This window comes from Megachile rotundata, chromosome 15 (genome assembly GCF_050947335.1).
Source record: "Megachile rotundata isolate GNS110a chromosome 15, iyMegRotu1, whole genome shotgun sequence".
NCBI lineage: Eukaryota > Metazoa > Arthropoda > Insecta > Hymenoptera > Megachilidae > Megachile > Megachile rotundata.
In genome coordinates, this window is record NC_134997.1 from 11,691,641 (window position 1) to 11,712,462 (window position 20,822).

Genomic DNA, 20,822 nt, shown 5'->3' on the forward strand with positions numbered 1-20,822 from the left:
CTTTCCTTAAACTACGTAGCCAGTCTATGTTTTCGAAGATTCACTCTCTAGTTACGTCAACGCGAGTTTCCTAGAAAGTTTATTACAACGAACAATAAAAGTGGTGAAACGGTTCCTTCACTCTCTTTATTTTAAACATTTAATCTCGCACCCTATTTCTCGCAGTCACACACTTTCAAACAATTCCTTCCACCTCCCCAATTTTTGTATATCTGCTTTTATAATAAATTATGTACACGCGAACATTTTGTACAGTTGCATCTCCTTTGACCCTAGATTCCTCTTTCAACCCCCGTTAACAGTTTAAACAACCCTCGATACGGTGTCTCACTCTTTTACACCCTTGCAGGCGCAACAGGTGGTCCAATCTGGATTCTCTTTTTTTAACTGGGATTTCCAGGATCCATAGTCCGCGTTCGACTCGTGGAAAGGGTGCGTATTCGCTCGGTAGGGTTGCTACAAAGGATCCTCGTAAATTCGAGCGGCGGACCTTATAATTTCTACTAGCATTGCACAGTTCGGGGACGGTAAAGAAATGAAATGAAATTCGAGATTCTGGATCGCGAGTTCTTTCCTTCCGCGGTTTCAGGGAGATTCGAAGGATTTTCCAAGACTTTTCACGATGGGTGAGGAGGGTTCGCGGTGTTTTGCACGCAAGAAATGAGCACGAGTCGACGAAAGGAACCGGTTTCAAGTATGGGACTTAAAAAAAATTATCAATAAAGCTAACCTGTTTGCGATTAACAGAAATAAATATTAGCAATCCTATAAAGATTGCATTATCTTTGAAAAGATAAAACTATACCTAAGTTACGTCATAAATAGTCCCATACTTTACCCAGTATATTCACAAATTAAATAAAAAAAGGCAAAGAAAAATTCCTGAGAATTTCGCGCCCATTCCTTGCGATCGCAGTTACATTCACACTTAAACACTAATCGAATGAATTCCAATTAATCTTTTTTCTGCCAGATTTATTGATGAGATATAGAAGATGAATGTACATCTGAGCCCCAATAAAGTGCTACTTTTAAATCGAGATTAAAACGAAAGAAGCGTATCACCTAATAGACATTGCTTGCGTGGCAACGTTAATCCATCATCGTTCTCTTCACTTTCGAACAGAAACATGTGTAAATGCAAAATCGCGTAGTAACCGGAAATATGTGATCGTTTTAGGTAACGTTCTCGCAGGACGAAAGAATTCTGATCCACTCGAAACCACGTGTCGCTCTTCCGGTCTTGGGCACTGCCCAAACCATTTGGTTTCCTCCGTGACGATTACTCTCGCAATTTTGGAAATTTCCGATTTAACACGGTTAAAACGGGGAATCGATCGTTTTATCGATATTGCAGGCAACTGGTCTTTTATAAATTTATAAAATTACTGCATGGTGGAAACTGCACCTGTCTTCATCGATTTTACAATGCGATCGCAGCTGCTCAAGTTTTATTTTGATGCAACGTAGGCTTTTTTGGTGATTTTAATAAATTAAAAATCTGACTCGAGGAAATTGAAAATTTAGAGATGTAGGAACTGTAGGACTTGTAAATTTGAGGACTTGGATTTTGCCTTCAATTTTACCCTTAAAAAACTTAAATTGCATATATAAATTTTCTATCGTCTAATAAGAATAGCGTACCCTTGAAAAAAAGAATGAAACTTTACACAGCCAATTCTGGAAAATTATAGCACATTTCTGAAATAAACCTAGCTTTCCATCCATCCTCTAAATTTTGGAGTTCAGTATTCTGACAATTGGAAAATTAGAAAACTGGAATACCAAAAAATTAACAAAATTGTAAATTTGCAAATATAAAAATTTGAATAACTTTCACAAGAACCTTAATTTCATAAAACTGCTATAACTTCTAGCTGTATAAAATTTGAACTAGCATTCTCGAGTACGCCATATAAATTCCTGAACGATCGACTCCGCTATGGTATCCTAATCACGGAGGAAACGAAAGGTTAATCAAAAGATTCGCTCTGACCTATCTTCTTTCATCCCCTCTCGTTTCGAGAGTATTACTACAATTCATATTTTTCGCTTTTTTTTTGTTGTTGCTGTGTTCGTTTTACTCCTAAGCTTGTATAAAAACGATAGTTTTTTTTCCAATACACCAAAGACGAGTGCATAAAGCAAACTATATTGGGACAACATGAATTCTGAATAAATACTTAATATTACAACAAAATCTTAAGTATTCTTCGATAATGTCACCGCTATATAGTTTGTAAGAAAATAAGATACTTTACTTGAAATTTGTATGTACAGATATTACAAACAACGTTTCATCATAATGCATAGGCAAATGTGTTTTCTTCTTTTTCTTTTTTTTTTGTTTGTTTCTTTACTTCCTTTACTACACACTTTTTCTTATTTATACATGCTGTGGAGCAAGTCTAACGGATCCGTCCTCTCTTAACCCCTCTCTATCTTTCCCCGCTTTCTATTTCGGTTACCTCTCGTCGTTTTCCCGAGCTCAAGAGTTCGATCCTCGAAACGAAAACGTACAATACATAGTAAACGCGTCGAACAGTTCATCCGTCCGCTCGTTTCACACACCGCACTCTCGAAAAGAAAACTAAACGTTTCGACGTTGCTCCGTTATTGTTCGATAGTATTTACAACAAACAGTTACCCGCGAAAATTCGTGCTCTCAAGGGAACCTGGTTCGAGGCGTCTCGACGCTCCTTCATGGGAGCGCGGTAATAAAGAAAAATAAGAGAACAGAACAGCGAAAGCAAAGATCGTAATCACGATCGAACCAAGTTCCACGCAAGGACCGAGAAATCTTTAGACGCGCATCCACCGCGTGTCCTAACCAACAAGATAAACCTAAAATCACCGCGGGGCGATCGATAATTATAATTCTCTCTTTCCCTCGCTACTCTCTCTCTTTCTCAGTACCCCTTTCATCGAGTCGACTCGCAGACACGCATACCTAAGGAGCACCACCGTCCTCTGTACATTAAGTTTCGTTCGCGTTCGCCTGCGGCCCTCGACGAGGTCCGTCGCGTTTTCGTAGCGTCCGGCACTGTCTCTCCCTCATCCACATCCCTCGCAAAGGAAACGAGTTACGCCTAGGCTCGCCGACGACACGCATGCACACCTCACCCACCCGCACAGCGTATGTCTGTATGTATATGTACACAGGATGCGGACACACCACCGCACTCACACTAGAAAATCAGGGTCACTGTAGTCCTCGTCGCTGTCGCTGCTGTCGGAGATTCTTCTCCTCTTCTTCTTCTTGTGTTTTTTCACCTTCTCCGTTTTGTGCGCGCGGTGCTTGCGGTGCTCCTTCGCACTGTCCGAGTGCGCGTGTATCGTCAACTTAGGAACACGGGGTGTCGCCATTTGCGGGGCGCCCGTGTGCAGTGCCATGGCGGGCACAGCACCGGTGGCGGGTATCAAGTTTACCGAGTTGTTTGGATGCTCGATGGTCGAGTTCATGTTCGTCGGGTATTGATTCGGAACCGAGTTACTCGTTACGTTGGCGTCCGTCATTTTGCTGTCCATTTCGACGTGCGGTACCTTCTCCACCGGTTGTTGGTGCTTGCCACTCGTGTCCGCCTCGTTTCCGTCCTCGTCACCGTCCTCCAGGTCGAACTTCAGCATCAGCTGCTTGAAGTCCAGGTACTCCTTCACCAGCTTCTTCCTACCGTCCGCGTCCAGCTCCGCGTTGCTTACGCCCTCCTTCAGTCTCTGCAGGGTAGCCTTTGGTTTGAACAGCAGGTTGCTCTTGCGATTCACCGCCTTTTCGTACACCTTCGCGGACTCTGTTGGCGAGTACTGGCCGATTTTCTGGTCAGAGAAACCGTAGAGGTCCTTCAGGTGTTGCCTGAGGTTCAGCAGCAAGAGGAACCCTTGGCTGGCGGTGATGTACTCCCTCAGCAACGTGGTGTCGTTCGGTAACCTCGTCAGCAACGTGTCCTCGTCCTCTTCGTCGTCTTCTTCGTCCTCTAAAACAGATAACAATTGTTCGGGCCGGGGCTGACCGTCCGGCCCTAACGTCGGTTGACTGTGATATTGTGGCTGGTGCTGCTGATGTTGCTGGTGCTGTTGCTGATGTTGCGGATGATGATGCTGGTGTTGATGCTGCTGGGAGGACGTCGAATGACCTTCCCTGGGTAACAACGCGTCCTTGAACGACTGTAACAGGTTCATGCCGGACATCGAGATGATGATGTCGATGTGGTGAATGATGAACAGTGGCTCGTCTTGAACTTGATATGTAAAGTAAGCGAGATTGTCGGCCAAGTACAGCATCTGGGATAAGCTCGTTTTCGCGGTCTCGTCGAACTGCTTCAAGAACGAGAGAACAATAGCCCTCCTCTGCTGCTTCGTGTTCCTCAGGATCGTGTACAGGAAACCGTTCAGCGCGCCTGGGAACTCGCCCTCCTTCACCCGCATACCCCTCACCGTCATGTCGTTCTGCAGAATTTTCTGCAGCCGGTAGCTCAGCTTGATGCCCAGCTGGGACTTCATGTGAATGAAGCCGGGGTACTTCTTCTCGATGTCCTGTAACTGCTTGTCGGCGCTGTGACTGACCGCCTTCTCGCAGTCCGTGCTCATGCAGATCAAGTAAGGGACTATTTGAACCGGGTGAACCAAACCTTGCGCCAGGATCAGCTGTATGACCTTCAGGGCGGCGTGTCGAACGCTTATGTTCGCGTGGAGGAAGGACTCGAGGATCTCCTTCACGTACAACTGGATGACGGTGCTCGCCATTCCTGAAGAGACGTCCCCCATCTCTTTGAGGTTCTCCTGCTTCGACATCTTCGCCCACTCCATGTCCTGCTTGATCATCCTTTTGTCCTCCTCCTGCAGATACACCTCGACATTGTTCAGCACCTGAATCCTCATGTGGACCAAAGCGTTCTCCGAAGTGAGCAGATGGTGGTACAGCTCTTTGAGCTCTGGTAGCAGCATGAACTCGTAGTGGCGTATGCACAGGGAGCCGATGGCGGACAGCGTGAAGTGCCGGATGTCGTCGTTGTCCAGATGCACGAAGTAGTTCAGGGTCTCGAACACTTGGTCCTTGATGTTGTCCGCCAGTCCCTCGATCACCTCCGGGTCGGTGAAGTTGAAATGTCGCAGCAGCAAGCCGACGGTAAACAACGCCCTCCTGACGAACGGTCTGTACTTTAAAAGCATAGGATTTGTAGGGTCTTTTTCGTAAAACGATTTGTACTCGGTCAAGTGACCGTAATATTTCTTAAAGCAGTCTCGAATTAACTTAAAATTTCTGGTCACGTTGTTAACTATGGATCCTAAACACGAGAGACAGCTGGCCACCACCGATCTGTCGTGCTGCAATATCAGCTTCACCGAATCTTCCTCGAGCTGCGCTAAAAAAGTTTCGCTCGGATGCTCCATCAGTGGTACGACCAGCTCGAGGGTGTGCGCCACGCTGCTGATGATCTGGTAATCTCCCTGCGTCTGACACTTTAAACTTAGGTAAGGCTGTAACGTGATCGCGTGATTGACTAGCAATTGCGGTCGTATCTTCGCGAATAGATACAAGGTTGTCAAGCAAGCGACCAGTCGTTGAGAAGATCCCTTCTTCTCCGACTTCTCGGACTCTTCCAGGTTGGTCTCTTCCAATCGAAGTACGTTCTCGATCAAACAATCCACGATTTGTTTGCACGCTGTCAACAACGCCTTCGGCGGTTCCATTAGCATCTTTGTACTATCTTCTTTATCCTCTTTAGGCTTGAACAAACTAACCAGCAGCTGTTCAAACCATTCAAGACCCATGTCTTTACTAGCTGCCACTACATCCGTGATGTTCATCACCTTTCTCAACAACGACTCAGAATCGAGAGTGGGACGTTCTCTAACCGGTGTGAACCACATGTTCTGAAACACCTCCATAACTAATTTCCTAATACCTTCCTCGTCGTTCACCCGTCTGATCATCTTCACGCAGATCTCTGGGATCTTAGGGAAGTCCGGGCACTCCATACAGATATCCTTTAAAATTTTGATCACGCGTTTCCGCACGCTCACGCCAGTATCTAGAATCCTGGCCGATAACATATCGTAGTATTTATCTATTAATTCGGGCCTACTTAGTACGAATTTCCCTACCAAATCGACGGCTGCTTCGCGCACAGACGTCGCGTGATCTAAAAACGAATGTTTCACCCCCAACTGCATGTCTACTCGCGCCAGCACGCTTGGATCAGCTTCAACGATCATCGTCAAGCACTTCATGGCTTTTGTCCTGATCGCGATCGACGACTCCGTCAGGACATGAAGGATCTGCTTGAGATACCTGTCGAAACTTTGCGAGAATGGCCTCTTAGAGGCTAGATATTGCGATATAAGCTCCGCCGAATTGTAGTCGATGTAAGTCTGAAGAATATCCGGCTTCGTACCGGTGCTGTACGGCCTTATTCTACTTATAATGTACTTCTTCTTCTCCTCTATTATTCTGTAGGCTTCCGAGTACTTCTGCTCGTTATTTTCGTTCTCGTCCGGGTCCGGCTCGTCTATCTCCGACTCGGATTCTTGATCGCTCGAGTGATGCTTGTTTTTCTTTTTCACCCTCTTCTTGTGGATCTTTTTGCCCGGGCTGTTCTTCGTCTGACCCACCCTCGACTTCTCCACCGCACAATCCCTGTACCACTGGGCCAAATAAAAATGACGAGCGTAGCCCAGAGCCGAATCCTTCGTGCCATTTACAGCCAGATAATCCAAAAGTACTTTCTGTAAAAAAACCGTCCTTTCCTCGTCCTCGCTCAAGCCCGGTATCTCCTTATCCTTCACCTGATCGTAGTCGGAATCTTTCTGCTGCTCGATCTTGATGTCCTTTATGATCTGATCGATCGTGGATAATTTGCATTGGGAGCTGACCGCGTCCTTTCTTAATCTGGCCGCGACAACGCCGAGGTAATCGATGGACGCCACCCTGAGGGCCATGTCGGAGCTCTTGTTGGAAAAATGACCCACCAGCAAATTCCCCAGCAGACTCAACAGCAACTCGGCCGCTGGCCATTCTGGCTTGTTAACGGTGGCCAGCAGATCTTGGACAAAATTTTCGAACAACGGCCTGTAATCGATCTCCTCCCCTTTACTGCCGCACTTGTTCAGGAACACGGTTAAAAAATTACCAGCTATCCTCGTGGCCGTCTCGTACTTATTTATGATCAATACGTCCGCGTCAACGTGACTCGCCTTTTTCTCCTCTTTCTTCTCCTCCTCCTCCTGCGGCTTCTTTGGCTGGGGGAGTATATTGTCTGACAGTACCACCACGCACTGGATCAGCTGCAACACCAAGGCTGTTAACATCTGTATATGATCTTCGGAATTTAACCTGTACGTTCTCAAGCTTCTTTTGCTGCTCGGAAGTCGTGCTATGGATGCCAAAATGTCGTCTAATAATAATCTCCTGTGTTTCTCGTACTTCGTGAATATAACTGTAACCAATTTCAAAGCGCTCAACTGAAGGTCGCTAACAGACTCAACGAAAAAAGGTGCAACGCCCAGCGTAGACGCGTGCAGGACACTCGTGTCCGTTAAAACCTGTATGTTCAGTAGCTCGGCGAGAAGTCCGACCAACTCGTGCATCTTGTTATAAACCTGAAGGATACTTTTCTCGCGGACTTCCTTCATGTGACCCCGTTTCTTACGACCACTAGAATTATAACTGTCAGTCTTTTTTTTAGCATCTATCTTGTAAACAGGATCGAAAGAGGGATAAATAGTGTTCTGCAATTGAAATTTCATAAAAAGAACTATTCTGTCGATCACGTCCTCTAGGTAAACCATCTTCGGCATGTTGCTAGAGGTCATGATGTGCAACGCGATCAGAGACGCGTCTACCGCGCGTTGTACCCTTTCCATAGCTAACTGCATCCATAGCCGACTCTCCTCGACGTCGTCGTCCGGGTCAGCGAGCGGTGACACTTTCGCCCCGTCCCGAATATTTTTCTCCAATATGTTCAACAGTCTAACCAACCGATCCGCGGGAATGGATTCCATCGCACCTAGAGCTTTCAGCTTCGCCGCTTCGGTACATAAATCGTGTAACTGATACTTAGGAATTAACAATTCTGGAGGCACATCACCGTCGTCTTCCAATTCCGGGCTGGTTATAAAGTCTTCTGTGTTTTCAAATATCGTTTCGATAGTTGAATTGAAACGTTGGTAGGTGTTGGTTTCCATCAGCTCTTCGACGCTGAGTTTAGCCAACACGGGGACGAGCTTCTTCTCTATTTTTCTGATTTTTGGTTTCGAAGGTGTAAGCAGCAGCTCTTTCTTATCCTCCTCTTCGTCGTCGTCTAGTACCCTCCTTCGCCTACGCGTCTTATCTTCGGCCTTTTTCCTTTCAGCTTTCTCCTTTTCCCTCTGGACTTGACGTTCTTTCGCCCGTGCTTTGAAATATTTGTTGTTCTTACCGATCTCCTCCTCGCTCTCCGATTCGGACTTCACCTCCTCTCGATTGGAAATCCCCATCTTCGCGGCTCGACTCGGAGATTTTTCGGCGAACGCGGCTAAACTCTTCTGCATCAGAGCTTGATCTGCTAGAGATAGTCTATCTAACATGACCACCGGTTCCTTTAATTTCTCCGGTACCGGACCGGGCACCTTCACCGCTTTCTCTGAATTATTGTTCTGCTGATGTTGTATCGTTGGTGTTGGATTGGCGTTTAAAGTATTGACTATATCGCTGGAGTCCATGGTCGGATAAGACGTAGTCTGTGTCGTTGACATTAGATGCTGCGTCGTATTGTCCATATTTTGTTTCGCCTCGATGTTTTCGATTGGTATATCAATGTCGGGAAGACCTGTTACCGGATCGAGCAGAAACTGTTGACTCTCCTGCACCGTACTACTTATGTCCATCGGTTGAGGAGTCCCTAATGGATGATGTACTTGTTGATTCATCAGAGGATCGAACATGTTTTGCTGAATATTAACGGGCTGGTGCTGTTGCAAAGGCATGTTAGCGCGCATAGGAGATGCTATATGCATATTGTGTTGAGGCGTCATACCAGCCATATTGTGGTGTTGAGGCGTTACGTTACCCAGAGACGTCAACGGCGTCCCGGGGGAACTCATGTGTGCTGGAGAATACATATTTGGCTGTGGAGTCATGTTGGGCAGAGGATTTATACCGGCTGGCGGAGGGAGTACGGTTCTGGCAGCGGCAGGATGAGCTGGACTACCTTGCGGCGTTTGTCTCGATCCCGAAGAACTCGAGTAAGATGGCGAGAACCGTCCATAGTTGGCGGATGTTTGGTTGCTGTGCATCGTACCTTGGGTCCAGTTTCGTGGCGAATTATATTGGGGGCCCTTAAACACGTGCGGATTTATTTGTAAAATCGCCTTAAGCAATTCCGGAGTATTTTGCTCAGTTTCTAAAGGCTGTTCAGTATTTGCGTAATTGTCTTTTAGTTCAATGTGATCGGATGACGTTTGCGATAATGATAATATTAACTGGGGCACTAAGTTCTCATTGCGAACACTCAGCAATATTTGTGCTTCCTCTGCTACTCGTGGATGAAACAGAAGCGACTTGTTAGTCAAAGTCTGCGGCAGCGGTGTTGGAAGGGGCATTTCAGGTAACAAGTCGGTGAGACTCGCGATACCAGCGAGAGTTGTGATTGGCACACTCGGTATAACCCCGTTCATCTTGAATTTGACTTGTTCTGGCATTACAGCCTGGACAAAAAATATTATTAAAATTAGGTCCAGTGTCCTTACGTATACTCTGAGGTTCATAGAATTATCCAACTTAACAAACACTGCACTGGCATGTTAGAAAAGTTTCGTTCACAGTATACGATAAACATAAATCAACAGAACATATCTAAATGCACTGTTTTCACAAATGTTTAAAGAAATCATTGTTAAAATCTTTCCACTCGCATATTCAAGACATTCCGACATAAGAAATATTCCACTGTCGAACAGAAGTATATCTAACGCTTATCAAAGAACACTAGCACTAAAGCATATACTGGGAACTTAACAAAGTCTCTTTTAAGTTCCCATGATGCACAAGACAGTATCAACCAAATTTTGATGAAGCACGTGGATCCTCCAATAAACGGTCCATTGTTAACAATAATTTCTTGTCCTGGAACAAACAACATATCGTATCAAGTACCATAATACTCATATTATCAGTCTCTTATATATTTAATGTATAAACATGAAGATCAATTAAAAATTTAGTATTTCAAGATATAAATTAAATAAATGGAAATGTCCACATGTTAAATAAATATTTATGCAAAATATGTACGCTTACAGATAACTTTGTTTTCAATAGATACTATTAAAAAAATTATTTCAAATTTACTGTTTGTGAAAAAAAAATTATATTAATGGCATAAGAAATTGCATAAAAAATTTGTTTTATAATAATTGAAAAATATGCTTTAAATATGTAAGAAGACTTTAAAAAAAATTCCTTTATAAAGGTTAGAGTAACTCGATACAGTTCTTTTTGTGAATTTAAACAAAAATTAAATAGTGCTATTCTATTTTTATTAAAAATATATTATTTGCCAATTATGCACCATTTGTATCATTATTTCATTCATGGTTGTTATAAAAATAATTATGTATTGCAGTATGATATATTATGTATGTGTACATATACTGTGAAACTATAACAGATACTATTTTATCAAATTAATATGATTATTTTAATATTTTTCATCAGTTTTATTGAAACCATACTAATAAAACCACACAGTAACAAGTTTGCATTAGATAATATCAAAAATTGAAGAAGAAATGAAACCAATGCTCAGCGTACACAATGTCTCGTAAAGTGTCATTGTTTGTTACGAACCATATTTTTCTCGATGATTCCAACTATTTATATCACTCACATTGATAGAATCCATTTTCAATTCCATATTACTATCACTAGGATCACATAAAGTTGTTATTATTACCTTCAGTCGACAAACAACTACCATCCAACATCATACATATGATAACATGGCCTCAGGAACGATGCTACGTACTGGAGATCTCCCAACTGAATGTAATTCTGTCAAATAATAGAATTGTCAGGGTCAGTGTTGCTAACAGCGTCGTTAGTATGTCATTTGACAGAAGAAAATAAACTTGAAAGTCAAAGTTTCGTGTCAATTGCCTTACCGAACTATGCAGAACGATTATTTATATTGCAGAATGCGAGCTGTGAATGGAATTTTGGCGGGAGGTGTATCATTATCCATGAAGCCCGTGCCGTTCAACGCGCATAAATCATCGATATTTACATGTCTAGGGAAAACAACGGGCCTTTCCGTCCGAATATGCTCGCAAAAGTTTTCGTCGAGAAAGATATTCGCTCAATTGTCATCCGTGGTTGTGGCCTATTTGGTTGGATACGTTTTCTCGTCGATCACCAGGGAATGCACTTAACTTCGTGGCACGGCACGATTTTCACTCACGTTTCTCACGGCACCGCGTAAACATCGCCATGTCAAAGGTAGTGCATCGCGGGGAAAACAGTATTTATAGTGTGAATACGAGGAAAACAGACACAAAGGCGTCCATTTTGCTCAGCAGCGAGTTAGCGGAAGTTGCGTAGTAGATACAGGCTAGATACAGGTATACCGGCGCTACGGCGTCTTATTTCAAATTACGATGAACGGTTCGCATGAAAGCGATACAGTTTGTAGACATTTTCTTAAAATTCATATGTGACAATACGGTCACACATCGACATGTGCCGTAACATATTTCCTATCATTACGCTTCGTTAATCAATAACAACGTTCAAAGAACATTGTGGATCATATTATGCAGTTGGAAAACATAATACGAGGCATCAATGTCTAATTACTTGTATATTATACATTGAAATTGAATAGATAAATTTATAACTTTTAGAGAAATTAAATCTGTACATACAGGTGTACATAGATATGATCGCATTAGTCGTTTTGTTTTTAATATAAGTATACAAAACTATAATTACGGTAATTTTTGTCACAAATTTTATTATAAACTTTCAGTACTACGTATCAACATCATACTCGATGGTACAATAAAAATGCTCGTAGATGACGCCACCAGTACCATTTCATTGTGCAATCTTTCGGTAATTAACGATTAAAACGGTATTATCCAATTAATTGTCGTTTCAATTATCTCATTTAGTGCTGATATGTATTTATTGACTCAGTTCTTGTCTTCGCTTGGCTAATACTTCTGAGCAGTAGTAAATATATGTGGGGTACAGTAGCAAGCACAGTAGGCTCTCCTAGGGAAAATGGCGATGTAGGGACAACAATTGACCTACTCATTAGCTTTTAGATAATACAATCTCAAATTTATTAACATTTTAGTTTAAAAAATTTGAAATATTTAATAATTTACGACGATGGAAGTTTAGAAATTTGGAAATCTGAATATATATGTGATATAACTTTATATACTTTATGGCAGAACGTTTTCAAAAGTCGTCGATAGATCGCGCTGTATTCGATATAATTTCGACTCGTGCTCGAATTCTCGAAGAAAAATAAAGTTTGGAGTACAATTTCAAAATGGCGCTACTGCTAAGTGTAAACACCCAGTTTTGATGTTGTTATTGTTCTCGACTGACTTCTACGAATTTTTTGTGTTTTACGGTGCGACGAAGAGAGTTTTATCTGAATATGTTTAGTGTATCTACGATCGCCCATTCCATACCAGGTAAGTCATGTAGGAGGGGAAAAAGAGAAGGTGTTTCGTTTGGGGGTCGTCTGACAGATTTGTCAATGGGGTTACGACAGACAGTCCTTTTCCTAGACGCTTAGAATGTCACCTTTCGGAACTTTTGTATATCCTAACTCACACCCGATGGACCGCTAACAAGATACAAAAGCTTACAAGACATCTAGCGACCGTCGTTCGAACCCATCGCGTCCAGGAGACATCTCACACTCCCCTCCTCTCAAACTAATACCGCGAACTAAGGAAACCTAAAAGGCTAACCACCTACAGTATCGATGTTTTTGGCATTGAAAGCGTTTTGTGATTACAGCCAATTAATATTCACACGAACATTGCACGGTTTATCTCTTTAGTTGTTTTTCTTCGTGCCTGATGATTTTTTTGAAATACGAATAATTTTTGAGCGGGCAGTTTTTGAACAAATTTTCGAGCTTCATTGTATCTATCTGTAAGTGGGACGCTTATCTACCATAAAATGTAAATAATTTTCTATATTGTTTAGTACGTTTAACATGCAAATTTGATGCTTTCATATAATGTAAAAACCTACTTTTCCACTTTAATGATTTTAAGTGTATGTAGAAAGTCACATATGATTCTCCAGTTTATGAAAGTTGTGTGTCTTTTAAATGTTTATAAATCTTTTTATGTTGTAATGTGTACTATGTTTGTGATGATGTAGTAAAGAACAGTTACATAAAAATTACATAAATTATACAATATTTCTTTTGGTTGATATTGAAGTATATGCTCCAATTAGTAACCAGTATTACAACAAATTTATTTCACTTTGTGTTAACATAATTGTGTCCAATGAAACAAACTGTGCAAATGTGTTAAAGTTATTCTGTATTGTCAAAGAAACTGTAAAGTTTACATAACACTTGTACCATGTGCCACAAGTTTTACTATTTGTAGTTGTTGCAGGGAGTGACCCGAGTAAAATGACGCAGAAGCGCAGTGCTGGGATGTCACATGTTGGGTAAGTTGTTGCTAAACATTATATCTTGTATGTCGTTGTATTACATTTCTATACATATTTATGATGAGATTATGGATGTTTATGCATTTATAGTGAAGTGTACGTGATTGTGTTGCGTATGGACTATTGATTTGTATACTTTGTAAACTTTGATATTTTATGAATGCATAAACATTCATTGTGTATTTACTATATAGTAAGGTACACTTAATTTGACTTAAAATATGCACTTGACTTAAAGTACATATTATACGTTATAAGCATAGTATATATGTACGATAAAAGAGATACAACAGGTATGTTTTTGTGGGAGAGAAACAATAACTTTGTATCATATAAATAAGATAATTGGTTGAGAAGTGTTTTAAAATATTCTTGTATTAATAATTATATTATATTATATTATATTGATTGAAAATTATATTTAAATTGTGTAAGAGAATTGATACTCAAAAGTTTTAATGAAGTTTTAAAATAGGAACAATTCATATTTTGATCGAACAAATTCTTATCAGTCAAAATTTCACATATAATTTTAATGTTAACGAAATTTATTGTAAACTAAGTATCCAAAGTTGTTGAAACTCTAGTCCAAAAGTTATCAATTTAATTTTAACAGAATCAAATTGGTACTTAACAAATAATAAAATTGAATACCATCAAAGGTAAGTTGAATATCATATTTCAATTTTATCTGTCCTTGTATTATAAATCATAAACATAAGAATAGTAAATTACAGTATAGTGATTCTTTTCTATATTGATAATGTCTCTTACATAAAATATGCATTATTTAATAGAGCAGCCATAACAATGATTCATTGTAATAAGCTACTTCCTCTGGTTACTCTCGTTAGTCTCTCTCCTTTTGTTTCGATAATTCGTTTCGTCATCTGTCTGATAGATAACGTAAACTTTAATCTGCCTTCATTAGCAGGGAATTACTGTTGCTCTTGAGGAACTTGAACAAATTTACCAGATTATGTACCCCATTCACAATCACTTCAGATTATTGTTCTGAAGTTAGAATTTTTGAAACTTTCAAATTTTTATTTTGTCAAATTTTTAGATTCTCAGATTACCAAGATTCTAAATTCCCAAATTCTTGAAGTTCCAAATTTCTAAATTCCCAAATTCCTGAAGTTCTAAGTGTTTTAATTCCCAAATTCTTGAAGTTTTAAATGTTTTAATTCCCAAATTCTTGAAGTTCCAAATTTGTAAATTTGTAAATTTCTAAATCTTCAGTTCTCTAAATCCCCTTTCAACTTCCAAATTCCTAGATCTCCAAATTGTCTAAAACCATGTTCTTGTCTAATCTGGGTCCTCGGTCCCAAAACTAAAGAATCAGACCCACACTGAACAAAAGTTCCAGTGACTGATGCTCTCTTCCAAAGTGTATCAAAGCATTTCTCCCCTATTTCACCCAAAAAGGCCGAACAATGAGACCCAATAGATGTATCCCCATGGGCCAGGTTGGCGAACCCGTGGTCAGGATCGTTTCGTCCTCGTGGTCGTGTTGGCGTGCACGAAACGAGGACGATGCATCCCGGTTAAAAGTCATGCTTTACACGGTGGCTGTGTTCTCCGGGCTCCTCTGGTGGGAGAAGTGATAGTCCTTAGCGGGGTATAGCACAGCGGCACATTATGCGGCTATGGTGGAATCAGTCACTGGCGAGTTGTGGGTGGTGACTAGTCGGCGACCCATCCCGTCCGATGAACGTGCTTCCGTGTTCTTTCATTTCGTTTCGACAGAATCAATTTCATCGATCCCCTATCGATTCCGTTCCCGGTGCACGTGGTACCGTTGCACCCTCCAATTCGTTCATTTTAACGATTGCGAAAATGTGAAACAATTTCGAAAATTGTGATTTATCTTTTTTTATTTGTGGGACTGTTGGACGTGTGGTGCTGAACTCGGAATTTTTCGGAAACTTGAATATGATGGGTTTGTGCGAAGAGGTGTTTTCTGGAATTTTAGTTTCGTGTTTGATCGTGAAAGTATAAAGTTCAACTTCCTGGAGCTCGAAGGATCACGATCGAGGGAACCTTGACCCACGTTTGCTTTGAAAATGTACCTTCAGATCGCGGGTCATCGTAGCTGATCAACTTTCCTCATATCCCAAAATCGGAGACTTGGACAGCTTTCAAAAATCGCAAACTTTGCAAAAGTATACATTCATAGAATATCTGAAACCAAGGATCATTTGATCAGACCACCTGTTCCTCAAGCAAGAATTATCACCAAATTTATAGCGAAGAGAATCTACAAGTTTAATAATCATCAAGATAGGAAAGGGTTGAAGTTAGAAGTCTCTGATCAGTTCAAGTATTAGGCAAGTTCCGTTTCTAATGGAGCTGCTAGGTGAAACTACGAGTGAAATAATGGGTGTCATTGAGGGGGCGATCGTTTAGATTAGTCAGTCTTATTAGGACGGTTCGCCGCGTGAAAGCGATCCATCCATACTTTCCAAAACGGCACCGAAAGTCGCCGACAATCGACGTCCATTCCGCGCAAAACTGCGACCAATTCTGAACCTTGCAGACCCTTTGATCCATCGCTCTACCGGTACCTGAAGAAATGTGGTCTTTGAAGTGATCTGTGAAGTTTGGATTTTCGTTAGCTTTAAAGACTGTTGGAATAGTTTGTGGACTTTGAAGAAAAGATTTTTTTATTACATCCACTGTGATGAAATTTTGGTGTATCTGTGAATTGTCTTGAAGACTTCAGCAACTGAAGTTTGCAGTAAAATTTGAACAAGGGACAATTTATTTTCAAGCTCTCACTATAAGGCCCTTCACTACTTACACGAAAGAAAAGAGGAAAACATATTCCAAAGGCGTGGATAAATCTCTGAGCGTCCATAAATACTCGGATGCAAGAAAAATGGGTATATCTACGAGCAACGGGTCTGGAATACCTGGGTAGTGTCGTTGTGAACGGGGTGTAAAGTATCAAAGATTCGTCGGGCATAGATCTTTCCGTGAACCTCGGTAACAAGATGACGAGATAACCTGAGGGAAGGTGAACGAACGGTTCGAGCAAGAATCTTCGAACGTAAACTATGAAGATGTTCTCGAATTTAATAGCTAGAATCTCTCTCGTGTAATCATTCTCATAGAAACTATAGACTTGGACCTAGAAACTGTGGACTTGGATTACGGTCATAGAAACTGTGGACTTCGGTGGGTTTGAAATAAGGGAGTTATGCTGCAACTCAATTTGGAGATTGCTGGTGTAGAAGTTTTGATTGACTCCCTATTTCAAGGGAGGTTTGCATTTAAACACTATGGAATTGGAAATGTTTAGATAGCTATCAACTCTTGATTGAGTGCTTATAAGTAGTTTCAACTAACCATGAAGATATAGCAGCTTGGACACATCGGTCATTCTCTTCAAAGTCACACCATGAAGATATAGCACCTTGGACACATCGGTCATTCTCTTCAAAGTCACACCATGAAGCAATCATAATCAGTGAAGTACTGTGAAGTACCCTAAGTGAGATATGAACACTACCATAAATTGAACCCTAACTGAACCCTGAAGCAAACCATATTCAAGTTCAAAGATCTTCAAGATGAGATAATATTTTCCGTGAGAGACATTTTGTGGTGTTAAGGGGTTGAGATATAAAGTTTGCAACCGTCGGCAAAATAGAGTATCCGGGGGGTAGCGGTATGTACGGGGGTGGTTCGGGAAGCGGAGGGTATGGGGTCGGTTTGGGCCCGGGGGCGGGTCCTTCGCATTACATACCCTCCGCAACCTCAGTGGGCTATCAATTGGCCCCACCACCCCCTCCACCACCGCCGCCGAGTTGTCCGTCCGCCGGAAGTCAGCTTCTGTCTTACGGGCCCAATCTATCGCCCCATCACATGCAGCAGACCCATGCGGACGCCCAGCAATCCAAAAGGCGAAGGTAAATCTCTTTTTTACGAGGCGAGGATTTCTTGACCTGAGGTAACGGTACATGGGGGATGGAGGATTTTGGGACTTTGGAGAGATTGGACCACTGGGAAATTTAGTGTTACTCGACCATTTGTGTCTGCGGGTACTTTGGAACTTGGAAATTTGAAAGAATCTTACAATTTTATTTTTGAGGTTTGCACTCGAGGTTCTGGGGGTTTTATGAATTTAGGGATTGCAGGATTTTGGGACTTACATGTTTGGAAGTTTCGGAATTTTTACTCTTGGGATCTGTAAGAGATTTGTGACTCTTCAAGTTTGGGACTTTGAAATTTCTGAACTCTGGGCTCTATAGACCCTACCCTACCCTACTTTGGGATATTAGTAGTTCAGATAGTTTTTAGATCTCTAAATTTTGAAGTTCAGTAATTTAAGGATTATGAAGTCTTCAAGAAATTGTAGAATTTTGAAATTTCTTCTTATTAAGATTGTGGTACATCAGAGTCCCAAAGTTGTAGAATTTTGTGACGTCAAACTTCACGAAGTTAAGGACTGAGACTTCGGGACTTCAGAAAAGCTTAGGATATTGGTTCAGACAATTTTGAGATCTCTAAATTTTGAAGTTCAGTAATTTAAGGAATATGAAGTCTTCAAGAAATTGTAGAATTTTGAAATTTCTTTTTATTGGGATTTTGGTACACCAGGGTTCCAAACTTGAATTTCATGAAGTTCACGAAATGAAGTGACGAGTTCAGTCTTCATGAAGTTGAAGTCTAAGACTTCGGGACTTCACAAAACTTGCATTGTAAGGGATTTTTCCTTTTTGGTGTAATCGATACGGAATAGTTATAATTAGCACAAGAAGATGGCCAAGTGAATTCTTGACCTATATGCTTATGAAGCTGCTTTGGTGAAGCTTGGTTCCTGATAAGAAAAAGATACGTCGTTAAGAATGAACAAAGTCCGTTAGGTATAATAAAGAACAATGTTTCTAAGTAGAACGAGAAAATAGGTTTAATATTTACTCATCGACAGAGTCAGTAAATTAATTCATAATTGTGGATCATTGTGGTAGCATTAATCACGTGAATCACGTATGAATCTTTTCGAAATCGTGATTCACTTTGTGACTCGCTGTGAAACCCAATATTTTAATCGTGTTTGTAAGTTATAGTATTAGCACTATGTATTAAAATTACATTCAATCGTATCTAGTGAAAATAATCGATCGAAAAATCAGATCTTTTTCAGATTGTAAATAGTACGTGATTGAAAATTATCCATGTATCGATCATCAAAATTATATCAGCTTGGAATTGACACATTCATAAAAATATGGAATTCTCCATTCCTCCCTAATTAAAATAATAATATCGTTGCTTTCGACCAAGTAAAAGAGAGCTCAAGTAAGGAAAAAGTTGGAAATAAGCGATAAATGTAAGCATTTCTGCGTCACAGAATATTCGCCGATAAAAACTAGCGCTAAAAACGGAGAATAAATCAGCTTCTCCAAAAGAAGGTCTTAATTGATAAAATGAACTTTGATATCGGTGGATGACGATGTAGAATGAGTTCTTCATGAAATCTATCACGTAGCCGCGTTATCAGCGCGACAAAAAAGATTTCGTGGTATCGTCAATAATAATAATAATTCGTCGTAGAATCAGACAGCGAACAACGATTGGTCGCTAAAGGAAAAAACGACGCTACCCTTGAATCGAGATAGTCCGATTATCGGTGAAACTCTCGTAAAAACTGCGTGAACTATCGTAAAACCGTTTTACCGCTACCGACATGGACGGGAACGCGAATATCACGAAGTCGATAACGAATTCAGGAATTCTAACACTTAACATGTTGCTGATGCAACCTTGTTGTTCTTTCGAATACTTTTGTAACTTCTAATTGCCTTCTTTTGCTGTAGATAACGTTGATAACGCTGCGCTCAGATTTCTTAAAGAGAAATATGTTGAGTGCGAAGCGAATCGCTACGCATTTTATATTCTACATATTCGCCACAAGTTTTATATTCTACTTGTTGTATTGCCACGCGTTGTATCACCGCGTATCCCATATTTCTCGCGTTATATAGCCATGCGTTGTATTATCGCGCGTTTTATATTCCACTTGTTGCATCGCCATATGTTTCATATTCCATACGTTGTATTGTCACAGGTTCTTTGTTCCTCGCACTATATTGCCGCGGATTCTATATTTCTCGCGTTATATCGCCACCCGTTATATTACCACGCATTTCACACTGTAGACATTCTATCACTAAAGATTTTATATTCCGTGCGTTGTATTACCACGTTTTCCATATTCCTCGCGTTATATTGCCACGCGCTATATTACCACGCGTTTCACACTCTGTGAGTTGTATTCATAGGTTCTATATTCCACGCATTGCATTGACACAGGTTTTTACTCCTCGCATTATATTGCCGGCGATTCTGTATTTCTCGCGTTATATCGCCGCGGGTTGCATTACCACACGAACCATATTCTACGTGTTGTATTACCACATGTTTCATATTCCATACATTAAATTACCAAGATTTTTACATTCCTCGCGTTATATCGCCGCGTATTGCATTTCCGCATGTTTCATACTCTGTGCGTTGTATTGCCATAGGTTTCATATTCCATGCATTGTATTGTCACAAGTTTTTTGTTCCTCGCACTATATTGCCGTGGAGTTTATATTTCTCGCGTTATATCGCCGCGCGTTGTATTTTCGCATAATTCATATTCTACATGTTGTAATACCGCGTGTTTCATGTTCTATACATTAGATTACCAAGATTTTTACATTCCTCGCGTTATATCGCCGGACGTTGTATTTTCGCACGGTTCATATTCTACGTGTTTTATTACCGCGTGTGTCGTGTTCCATACATTAGATTACCAAGATTTTTACATTCCTCGCGTTATATCGCCGCACGTTGTATTATCACACGTTTCATACTCTATTTTGTGTCACCAGTGTTTCATATACTCTCTAACGTGTTACTAAGTCTCTGACATCCCTCGCGTTATATCGCCGTGTCCCGTCATCCCACTCGTTATATCGCCATTTACTGAAAATCAAATTTTAAATAAACCTTGCCATTAATACCACTCCAAAAACTAATCTAAAAATCTGTCGCTCCATATTCCAACATTTTCCCATCGAAACAAATGTGCAATTTAGCGAAAGGAAAAGAATGTATCATTTCGAAAGGTGTGTCCGTA

At 40.9% G+C, this 20,822-nt stretch overlaps 2 protein-coding genes across 12 annotated transcripts in view; one reads left to right on the forward strand and one right to left on the reverse strand.

The window, feature by feature from the left end:
* Positions 1 to 958: 958 nt before the first annotated feature.
* On the reverse strand, positions 959 to 11,611 carry Nipped-B (Nipped-B cohesin loading factor). Of its 2 annotated transcripts, none has more exons than XM_012286041.2 (3): positions 11,137 to 11,611; positions 10,929 to 11,026; positions 959 to 9,681 (listed from the first exon to the last, which is right to left on the reverse strand). In XM_012286041.2, the coding sequence occupies exons 2-3, from the start codon at positions 10,950 to 10,952 to the stop codon at positions 3,184 to 3,186; spliced, it is 6,522 nt and encodes a 2,173-aa protein (XP_012141431.2). In that variant the 5' UTR covers positions 10,953 to 11,026; positions 11,137 to 11,611; the 3' UTR covers positions 959 to 3,183. The 2 variants fall into 2 exon arrangements, with proteins under 2 accessions (XP_012141431.2, XP_012141430.2); XM_012286040.2 differs by having other exon boundaries at positions 959 to 10,099.
* Positions 11,612 to 12,479: 868 nt separating this feature from the next.
* Positions 12,480 to 20,822, forward strand: part of tgo (Aryl hydrocarbon receptor nuclear translocator homolog tgo) — a 40,580-nt gene continuing 32,237 nt past the window's right edge. For 2 of the 10 annotated variants that reach the window (XM_012286035.2, XM_076540235.1), the window contains exon 1: positions 15,337 to 17,601. In XM_012286035.2, the coding sequence (XP_012141425.1) occupies positions 17,363 to 17,601 (239 nt within the window). In that variant the 5' untranslated portion in view covers positions 15,337 to 17,362. Of the gene's footprint in view, positions 12,682 to 12,916; positions 13,180 to 13,204; positions 13,277 to 13,620; positions 13,685 to 15,336; positions 17,602 to 20,822 lie in introns of those variants that run through there. The other 8 variants (XM_076540239.1, XM_076540238.1, XM_076540240.1 and 5 more) reach the window with 8 other exon arrangements.

What these genes read in the sequence shown, in the direction of transcription:
- Nipped-B (XM_012286040.2), bottom strand. Translation starts at nt 9,741, where the DNA reads ATGAACCTCAGAGTATACGTAAGGACACTGGACCTAATTTTAATAATA.